At 47.9% G+C, this 9,674-nt stretch overlaps 4 protein-coding genes across 6 annotated transcripts in view; 2 read left to right on the top strand and 2 right to left on the bottom strand.

The window, feature by feature from the left end:
* The window catches only part of LOC113203965 (1-acyl-sn-glycerol-3-phosphate acyltransferase epsilon-like), a 44,125-nt gene extending 42,242 nt beyond the window's left edge, over window positions 1-1,883 (bottom strand). The window contains exon 1 of one of the 2 annotated variants that reach the window (XM_052277534.1): window positions 1,324-1,883. In XM_052277534.1, coding sequence (XP_052133494.1) covers window positions 1,324-1,391 — 68 coding nt within the window. In that variant the 5' untranslated portion in view covers window positions 1,392-1,883. The remainder of the gene's footprint in view (window positions 1-1,323) is intronic. The other variant, XM_052277533.1, reaches the window with a different exon arrangement.
* Window positions 1,884-2,647: 764 nt separating this feature from the next.
* On the bottom strand, window positions 2,648-4,560 carry LOC113203966 (osteopetrosis-associated transmembrane protein 1). Of its 2 annotated transcripts, none has more exons than XM_026418940.2 (6): window positions 4,311-4,560; window positions 4,048-4,234; window positions 3,847-3,961; window positions 3,539-3,765; window positions 3,288-3,456; window positions 2,648-3,206 (listed from the first exon to the last, which is right to left on the bottom strand). In XM_026418940.2, exons 1-6 carry the CDS (start codon window positions 4,409-4,411, stop codon window positions 3,157-3,159), a joined length of 849 nt encoding a protein of 282 aa, XP_026274725.1. In that variant the 5' UTR covers window positions 4,412-4,560; the 3' UTR covers window positions 2,648-3,156. The 2 variants fall into 2 exon arrangements, with proteins under 2 accessions (XP_026274725.1, XP_026274726.1); XM_026418941.2 differs by having other exon boundaries at window positions 4,048-4,231.
* A 64-nt stretch (window positions 4,561-4,624) lies between these two features.
* LOC113203964 (probable cytochrome P450 CYP44) lies at window positions 4,625-7,603 on the top strand. The gene is made up of 10 exons (XM_026418937.2): window positions 4,625-4,789; window positions 4,952-5,171; window positions 5,258-5,489; window positions 5,575-5,765; window positions 5,879-6,077; window positions 6,159-6,333; window positions 6,426-6,595; window positions 6,693-6,771; window positions 6,842-7,001; window positions 7,079-7,603. The coding sequence occupies exons 2-10, from the start codon at window positions 4,979-4,981 to the stop codon at window positions 7,237-7,239; spliced, it is 1,560 nt and encodes a 519-aa protein (XP_026274722.2). The 5' UTR covers window positions 4,625-4,789; window positions 4,952-4,978; the 3' UTR covers window positions 7,240-7,603.
* Window positions 7,604-9,006: 1,403 nt separating this feature from the next.
* LOC127752333 (uncharacterized) overlaps window positions 9,007-9,674 on the top strand; it is a 39,310-nt gene continuing 38,642 nt past the window's right edge. Inside the window, exon 1 of the mRNA XM_052277377.1 lies at window positions 9,007-9,351. The gene's annotated coding sequence lies outside the window, so the exon portion shown is untranslated. The remainder of the gene's footprint in view (window positions 9,352-9,674) is intronic.

Raw genomic sequence — 9,674 nt, 5'->3', positions numbered from 1 at the left:
GGGGCAGAGTAAAGTGCAATGGCCCTCCGCTCTTCTCCAGGCCGCCGGGTTGGGAGGGCTGCTGCTGGAGGACCTACAGGGGGCAGAGTAAGTGCAATTGCCCTCCGCTCCTCTCTAGGCCGCCGCGAGGCCGGGCCGCCAAGCCAAGCCTCCTGCACGGTCTGGAGGTCTGGAGCAGCATCCCGCCGATCCTGCTGCTGTTGCTGCCGATTATCGATTTTCCATCCCCCAGCGCTCACAGCCGGGGCTGCCGGGGCCAACCGGGCCGCCGGGGCTGGCGGCAGATAAGGTGCCCTCTGATCGCTCGGGCTGGGCCCCTAAGCTGAGCCTCTCGACGAGACCACCTCCCCTGCCGCCCTGGGGGCCTGCTTCCGGCAGCCCCCCGCGACCCACGGGCCCCACGGCTCGTCCCGGGACGAGTCTCCAGTCTGGTCTAGTTGCTTATCGCGGCGCCATCTCTACGCCTTGACGTTTCCGCCGCGCAAACAAACTGAGGGGACAGGACCGGGAAGCTGCTGCAGCGCAGCGCGTCACAGATGTGCCCTCTACGCGACAGACACACTGGAAAACAGACGACACAAACGGAACAATTTCAAGATCGATTCGGCACGACAATCGAACAAGTTAATTCAGGATGCCGACATCAGTCGGCTATCGTTTCGATGTCATCGATTCTCTCTGTGGAACTGGCACAAGCAGATTTAATGTTTACACTAGATTATTTCTGGTGCTTGAAATCAAGCATAAAATCAATTTGCTGATTTTTTAATGTTTTTTCTTCTAAATGGGAAGACAAGATGGTTGTGGAACTTACACCCCAACTTACAGTTAATTTTGGTAACATATGTTGCTACTTTTTGAGGAAAGAGGCGGTGCCAGCGCTAATTTGGCTGCCGGGCGGGCGGAGGCGGTACCCAGGACCGGTACCCCCGAGCGCTTTGCGGTGGTGGGGTCGTCTAGATGAGGGGGCAAAAGAGCTGTTCGCTTGCCGGGGCTGCCGCACCTGACCTGCACGCAGCAGAGCCTAGCGCGGCGCCCCCGCAGCACCCAGCACCGCTCCGGTGACAGATCAATGAATCGATAATGAATCAATTGGAACAATGGGGCTATGGAGCTTCTGGCTGCAGTGATTGTGTAGCGCGTGCGGCTCACTTGGCGTGGGACCAAAGGGTACCATAAGTCGACGGCGGCCACTGGTTGCAGTGTCCGGCACCGCGCCGCCGGCCGGCCAGTGTGCCCCCCTCTTGCAGAGGCTGATCTGGATTATACGAAAGACATTGGCAAGGACCGAAAAACACACAACACCACTCTCACTCGTTTCACCTGCGTAAACAATTCTCCAGCCTCCAGCCAGTCAGCTGGCTGGAGTGTGTCCGCTCCGTTGGCGTCATCCTTTGACCGGCGAGGAGTGTTTCCGCGGGAAACTGACCGCTGTTCCGGGACGTCGGGCCGCCGGCCTCCCCCGGCAAGCTGCCGCCCAACACCCGCACCAGACCCTTCCTCACTCACCGGAGCTTGGACAGCGGCGTGGGCTTGGTGAGCTTGGACGCGAAGGAGGCCATGGCGGGGCCTGGGGTCATGCCGGCGCGGCGTTCACGGTTCCATACGTTTGTCTCGCGACGCGAACCGTCGCGACTAAACGCTGCAGCCGGGTGGGTCCCGGTGACACCGCGGTGCGGGGCAGGTTCCGGTCCGGCCGGGCGAGGGACTCCGAACTCCGCGCTGCTCCGCGCGGGGAGGCGCTGCGGCTGCGGGGACTCGGTGCGGGTGCTGACTCCTGCGGGGCGCCTCGGCTGCGCCTGCTTGGCTGCGCCCGGGCTTGGCACAGACTGGCCCAGGCCGAGCACAGCCGCGGCGCCTAGCCTCGCCTCTACTAACCCACCCGGCCCCACCCCCTACACGCGCTCGGCTCGGCGCCTCGGCCCGCTCGGCCGCGCGGCGGACGCACTCGGCTCCGCCAGGGGGTAGTGTCGATCCTGGGGGTGGGTGCGAGGAGGGGTGGTTGTGGACGCCGTGCAGGTGGGTGGGTTGGCGAATGCAGGAAGGGAGGCGGTGTGCAGCAGTCTGCAGTGGAGGAGGGGAAAGGGGGCGAGGGAGGTCCAAGGCGCGCGGGACGGGGCGGGGCCACAGCAGAGGGGCCCGGCGTGACGCGGGACGTGCAATTTTCGTGGCAGAAGACGTCAATGGAAGCGGCCGGGCGGAGGGCTGACAAGTGGTGGGCAGGGCGGGATGGGGAACGGAGTTCTGCGACTGCCAAACATTATTCCACACAAACGTTTGTTCAGTCCAGAATGCTGAGAGCTCCTGTGGGGTAGGCCGTGCTGTACTACAGCAAAGTGTTGCGGGCCGGCCTATGCAAAGGGGTTCCAGTCAATCAACCATGCGCGTGTGAATGTGAGTGCCCAAGGAAGAATATGAGCCATGACTGTCACCGTGACGTCAAAATGGACCCCCAATTTGATACCTTCATGCACTCATGTGACCAATATTTTTGACTGAGAACGTCATATTGAGTCAAATTGACATCAGGATGAGTGCAGAATGACATCAAAATGGGGGACCATTTTAACGTCAAGGTGGCAGTCAAGGCTCAAATTCCTCCTTGGGATGTGTGTGCGCGCGCGCACTCAATAAATAATACCAGCGATTAAAGAGAATATATATTACAGACCCTAAATTATCTAAGATCATCACAATAAGAAATGAGCTGCAGCAAGGCTCTGGCATAACAACTAAACACAACTAAACTGAATAGGGAATCGATTATTGGTGTGCTACAATCTCAACCTTCACAATAATTTGGAATACTAGTTGAGGGAAAAACTTGACACTCTAATTCTGAAAAAGGTACTGGCTGCCAGACACTCCATAAGCCTAGAATGATGCTCTTGGAAGTTGGCTATATTCACAGCATACTACTGCCACCCGGCCAACAAACAACAGACATAGAACCACCTCATCTCTCTATATGAGTTATTATCTCATAAGTGAAAGAACAAAAATACAATTTCTTATAGTCTTTTGAATACAGACTCATGAGTTATAAATATGAAAAAAATTAAACAACTTAACATACTGGCAAGAAAGTAATAACTTTTAAAATAGTTGAAATATTATCAAATCACAGTCAGAATGGTTACTCACATTGTAAACAACCTATGTCTCTGCACTTGTGGATGGCTTCAACATTTCAGCAAGACGTGTCTCTGTGCAAAAAAAAAAAAAAAAGTTATTTTGCTTCAAACAGAAAAGTAAATATGGCCCCAAAATACTTTTTAGATACTTACGAAATTGTAGTCTGATTCTGATGACATTGGTGAAGAATTTGGCACCTAGGTAAAAGAAGATAGGAAGCGCTGCAATAGTGCAGGAGCAGGACAAGTAAATGACATCCAAGTTGGGATGATCCATTTTACAATGCAATTTCATATTCCAAAACATCCGTGTGATATTCATCTAAAAAATTTAAAAAAATAAGCATTGTAATCGTAAATAAAATTTGTTTTTATTGAATCAACAGGAAATCAGTAATACCCACCGAATCAACAATATCCATGCACACACTGTCATGTGAACTCTTAATACTGTCATAAAACTTGTTTAAGTCACAGTATGGTGTTTCACAGGCTGTGCAAGCACTTTTATTATACACATCATCTCCAATTTGATACTTTTCAAAACAACCTTTGGTAGTGTTCAGCAAGTCCATGAAAAAGGACGTTTGGTTTGACAAACTCAAAGTGTGGTTGGTGTCATCAAAACAATCTGCAAAAAAAAAGTGAACGACAAATTAGATTAGATTATAGAATGTTTACAAGTGACAAAACGCTGAAAATAACTGCATACATTTGCAAGAGGCGCTATCCCATAAACCTGTGATGTACTCAAAACCACTCTCAATCACTGAGAGTCTATCAAGGTTCATTAACTGTTCCTTGCATTTACCACTTTCATCCTCCATCTGAAATAATAACCAAGAATAATGATTAAAAAAATAAAATAACTATCAACTAATTATATTTAAATTTTTTAAGTCATTATCATAACCTTCAAAATTTTTTCATGGGCATCAGATACATCTTCAAAGAACTGCACACACTGCTCGCAAATTCTAATTGGTCGAGCGTATTTTATGGCGCAAAATGTGAAACTTGCAGAGGTGTTAGCAAACGTTTCTAATAACTCAGTACATGTATCATTTTTACCATTATGAAATAAAGATTGTGATATCCTGCTGGTAAAATAGGAAATATACAGAATAAATACATTTCTCCAGAACAGAAGTTGGTTATTTATGGACAGCAACTTACTTATAGTCTTCAAGTTCCCCAGTCGAAAAATTACAGAGTAAAGAAAATAAAAGTAAAATAAGATTCAATTGGGTCATTGTAACCAAAGGAACAAAAGTCATCAAATGGCCTTCAAAGTTTTAAAGATGATTCAAAGAGTGGTGAGCAACACTGACGACAAAAACACAAACACAACACAGCTCAGCTGTTGCTGGTTATTTCCAGGAGGACCTGGATATAACCGATTGCCTCTGACCTGCAAATAACTGAGCAGACAAAATAGTTATGTACACAATGCAAGCAAAAGAATCAAACACGATGTTATCCTTATCTGCTCTCCCGTGCCAGGAGGAAGATAGGCATAGAAGGGAAGTTTGTGACAGGCATTATCAGTGGACTTTTCCCCAAAGAACGTTGCACTGGCCTGTAGTATTGTTTACGACTCGCTTTGCAGTACTAGTGGGGTTATAACAGGTGTCAACTCCACTCACATGTAAACAGTAAGTTAACTTCTATAGTTATAGAATCCCATAAGGGTGCTGGACATGTGGACATATGTAACATTTAAAAATAATGTATTTAGACTGCAACGTTTCTCATTGTTTACATGTCATCAAATCTGTTTAAAATGTAATGCATTTTTTTAAAATGATGTTTTTCAGCTGGCAAGGCACTGCTGTGACTTAAACATGATGCGAGTGTTGCTGCCCAGAGTTTCTTACTGTAACTCTATTTCTGTGCGGACACTCTCATCTATAGCACCTGCAGCAGGCAAGCATGAAGAGTCATCACCACTGCAAGTGTCAAAGGTACTGCCATTTGAAGACATACCAGGACCTTCCAGGATTCCCCTGTGGGGAAACCTGTTGCAGTATAAACTAGGTAAGATTGAATGAACTTTATCTGACATCTGATTTTTAAAATAAAAATTATGTTTCTTTTATGATTTTGAGTGTGATTTTCTTTAGGCATATATAAATGGAATCAGTATCATAAAGTACTTCATAAGCTTAATGAAAAATATGGACCTATAGTACGTGAAGATCTTGGACCATATTACACCGTAATTCATGTGTTTGATCCTGATGATGCTCGTACCGTTTATGCTGCTGAAGGACGCTCTCCAGTTATAAGACCATTGCAAGAAACAGTTAAACTGTACCGCCAGAAAAAAAATAAGTCTCCTGGTCTTGGGAATACGTAAGTGCTTCAATAATTTGAAACAATACATCTTCCTACTTTAGAATGAAAAAACTGATATTTTACTTCTCTGCAATGTTTTTAGGAATGGCGAAGAATGGTATAGACTGAGAAGTGCAGTACGTCATTTGATGCTTCAGCCTCGAGAAGTTAGTCAATACTTACCCGAGGTTGATGATGCTACAAACCAATTCATTGCTCGTCTTAAGTCTCGTTTGGATAGTCTTGGAGAAGTTCCTTCTTTGAATGAAGAGGTTGCAAAATGGTCTCAAGAGTGTAGGTAATTTTGTTCCTTTTATTTTTGACAGATCATTGTGAAAGTTTCAAAACAGGAAATGTACAGCTACACAGCTATGGAGTTTTTGAAATTGTTCAATATTTACCCTTAGCTGCTGGAAGAATTTGCTTTGGAAAGAGTCTTGGATGCTTTTCACAAGGAACTGATGAGAAGGAACTGGATAACATAATTTTTTCCAACCGTGAGATGTTTCGTCTTTCTGCTGCTCTCAAATTTTCCCTACCAATCTACAAAATATTTCCTACACCTTTGTGGCAAGAAGTTTCAAAATTGGAGGATGTTCTTGTTGAGTAGGAGCACTTTGGATTATTCTTTTTGTTTTGCATGATATGAATGGTCTTTACAAATGTACCTATATGATTCAATTTCAGTTATGCAGAAAAGCATGTTAATGAGACTGTGAACAAAATTAACTCATTTGTTCAAGAAAGCAGAAACATTCCAAATTGTTATAGCTTTATGAGTCATCTTATTGCTTCTAAGGATCTAAGCAAGAAAGATATAACTGTTCTGACTCTTTCTATGTTTTTAGATGGTCTCAGCACAGTAAGTATCTACCAAGTGTATAGAAAAGAGACTACTCCACTAAAGTTGAAGTAGTATTGAAGAAGTTGTCAATAATTTGAAAACTCCTACAGACAGTGCCCATGCTGCTCTTCAATTTGTACAATCTTGCGATTCATCCGCATGTTCAAGAAAAAGCTTTTGCAGAAATTAAAAATGCACTACCAGATCCAAAAATGCCAGTAACTTCAAAAACACTCGGAAACCTTCCTTATCTTAAAGCAGTTGTTAAAGAAAGTTTTAGGTAAAAAAGAGAAAATTCATATTTATTGAAATTTTGTATCTTAATTACTGTGAGCTTTGATCGGAATGTTTCCAAAAATTCGGTTTGTCTTGTACAGAACCCTTCCAAATGGGACAGATATTTCAAGAATATTGGAAAAAGATCTGGTTCTATCAGGTTATCACATCCCAGCTGGTGTATGTACACAATTGTTGACTATTATCATTTTCTCTAAGGACATGTTATAATAATAGACTCTGTTTACAGACACACATAAATTTAAACATGTTAGTAAACTTCAAGTCAGCAAAGTATTTCCATGAACCAGAAAAATTTCTGCCGGAGCGTTGGCTACGTGGTGATGAAGCTCAATCAATTCATCCATTTGTATTGACTCCATTTGGTCATGGTACCCGCACATGTGCAGGTAAAGTAACGAATTTGAAGATAATCATATATATGAGAGCAATATTCTATCGATGAAACTGCTTTTATATGTTGTAGGGAGAAGATTTGCTGAGCAAGATCTTTATGTTTTCTTGGTTAAAATACTAAGAAATTTCACTTTGAGTTATCCGGATGGAGTAAAACTGGATGGTGTTTACCATACTCTTATATTTCCTAATGGACCTGTAAGAGTACGTTTTCAACATCGTGAAGTTTAAGAAAGCTATTTCATTTTGTTCTAAATCTTTGTACTTGTTACCTTTTTACCTGTTCTGAAAATTTTACTGTCTCTTAGGATAATATTAAAATGTGTCACTTAAGGGGGATTTAGAGTTCCCAGAACGCGAGCGCGATTCTCACGGCAGACGTGATTTTCACGCTCAGCGCGATGCACTTCGGTGCCTCATTGGCTGCCTGAAGCTTCCGGAGCGTGAACATCACGCCTGGCGTTAAAATCACGCTTGCGTTTTGTTAACTCTGAATCCATACTAATGAGCGCTGTATGAAGGGAAAAAGTTTGATCAACTACCTAACATATTAAGTTCATTTCACAATAAATTTGATTAATTACGTTTCTGTTTACTAAGTTGCCTTTTGCCTTAGCCAGCCATCTTTCAAACCAAAGCCACTCGTTCGAAGAGGCTCTAGCCCCTTCCCGACATCTCGTCCCCACACTCAGACCTGGCCGATATGACCTCCGACTCCGACTGCGTGGGCCCCGAGCAGGCTCAGACTTCGCTGCCCGGGCCGGCCCTGCCCGGCACTGGGACACAGCCCCGGCTGGACCTGACATTACACTTGATTCGCTTCGCCTTTTGCCCAATTGGCCTATTAATTTAAAGCCACAATAAGTTCAACCTTGAGGTACGCAGACACGGCCCTGTCCCTGGTTGTCCTGGCGCGGTAGGCGACATGCGGCGTGCAACCCCGCAACTGCTCTCACCCCCCAAGGACTCCAGCATCCGTTAAGGTTGGTCAGCAAGGTACAGGCCCCATCCACTCCAACCCTCCTTTACCCGCCCATCGCTAGCCTATTGTTATCATCTGTTTGTGGCAGCGTGCGCTAGCGGGTCAACCGGGCTGGCCACCTGCGTGAAGGGGAGCTAGGGGGATGCCTATCGAACTTGTTGTTATGGGGGAGGGGGGAATTGTTTTTTTTTTTCACCCACTCTAAAAATTTCCTATCATTTACACGGTTCGAAAACCTGGCTTATCGATTTTCCGACACGAGTGACGAGTTGCCGAGTGCCTAGTGATTACGACTCATGCTTTCAGTAGAATGTTGGTTATCAAACTCGACAATTCCTCCAGATTCATCCATTAGTTAATGCGATGGAGAATGCCCGGGCAGGCATAGTAGGTGGTCAAAAGTGAACGCCGCGACGGTCTGTTGTTCGGCCTCGGCTCTTCTTCCGTTCCGATGGTCCGTCCGCGCGGGGCCCTCCCTCCTCTCCCTGTTTGGGTCACTGGGTCGGCCGGCAGGCCCATCACCACCCTACAAGGTTCTAATAGGACGTGCCTTTTTGAAGCGCGTAGTTCCGATTGAAATGTTGAAAAATAAGCAGTGGACTCCCCTCGGTCGCGCTCGGTGTGCGCTCCTACCTACCTACGGAGCCAGGGCCCCTTGGAGGTAGGCCTGCCCGTGGCGCGCCCGTGTACAGCGGGGCGGTCTAACCGCCGGTGAGCAGGCGCCTCGCACCCGCACCACCTCGCAACTGATGGGGAATTATTTTTTTAACGTAGAAATACTGATATGCTTGGGGGAGTTTCCAAACGACCACAACCCTTATTCGCCAGTGCCACCGCTCGTCCGTTCGTTGTTGTACTTTTTACAGATGGCTCTCGTTTGGGTAAGGAGTGTTTGAGCCCGCGCCCTGCCCTCCCCGCCGTCTATCTCCGCGGGTCGTCTCCGCGCTGCTGACAGGGCCCCGGTGGCCCCCGTGGCCCCCGAGCCTGGCGTAGCCCGAACCCTGCTCGGCCGGCCCGACCCGCGGCGGGGAGTGTGTCCCGGTCCCGGGCCGCCGCGGGCTGGCCTGGCCCGGCCGTGGGCCGCCAGTGTGTCGCCTCGTCTGGCATCGCTTGTCGTGGTCGCGGACGCCACCTCTACGCTCGCAGGCCGCGCGCGGCTCCGAGAGCGGTGGTCGTTACTTGGCGTGTCGTTTGTGTTCGCCGGGCAGCGCGGCCAACCGTGCCCACCACCCCTGTGCCCCGACCGGCGCGCCCGGGGATGTGATCGTCGTGCCGGCCGGCGTCGTTCCTTTGTTCCTTCGCCCGACATGGCGGCAGCGAGGTCACCGTCGAAGTCTGGATAGTCTTCCCGATCCCACCAGGTCAGCAGAGACCTCACGCGCCGCCGTGAAGCAGCGCCGCCACACAGCAACCCCGCCACAGAGCAACCCCGAGTCACTGATGCTTGTTTTCTATCGTTTGACGTCACCGCGCGCCAAGAATTGTATCAACTAAAATGCGTCGCACCGGTTCGGCGATAAACTGCTGACGCCGAGCTCTCACAACAACAAAACTGCGAGCCGCCTTCGGCCCCCTCCCAGCCGCTGTCCTGCCTCCTGCATCATAAACATGGCTCGGTGGTCACCACATCGTCAAATGCATCTACTGTATCATTCGGACGCACGTGGCCGGTGGGGTGGCGGGG

The sequence above is a fragment of the Frankliniella occidentalis genome, unplaced genomic scaffold, assembly GCF_000697945.3.
Source record: "Frankliniella occidentalis isolate FOCC.00 unplaced genomic scaffold, Focc_3.1 Scaffold10, whole genome shotgun sequence".
Lineage (NCBI taxonomy): Eukaryota > Metazoa > Arthropoda > Insecta > Thysanoptera > Thripidae > Frankliniella > Frankliniella occidentalis.
This window is presented reverse-complemented; position numbering and strand designations above follow the sequence as displayed.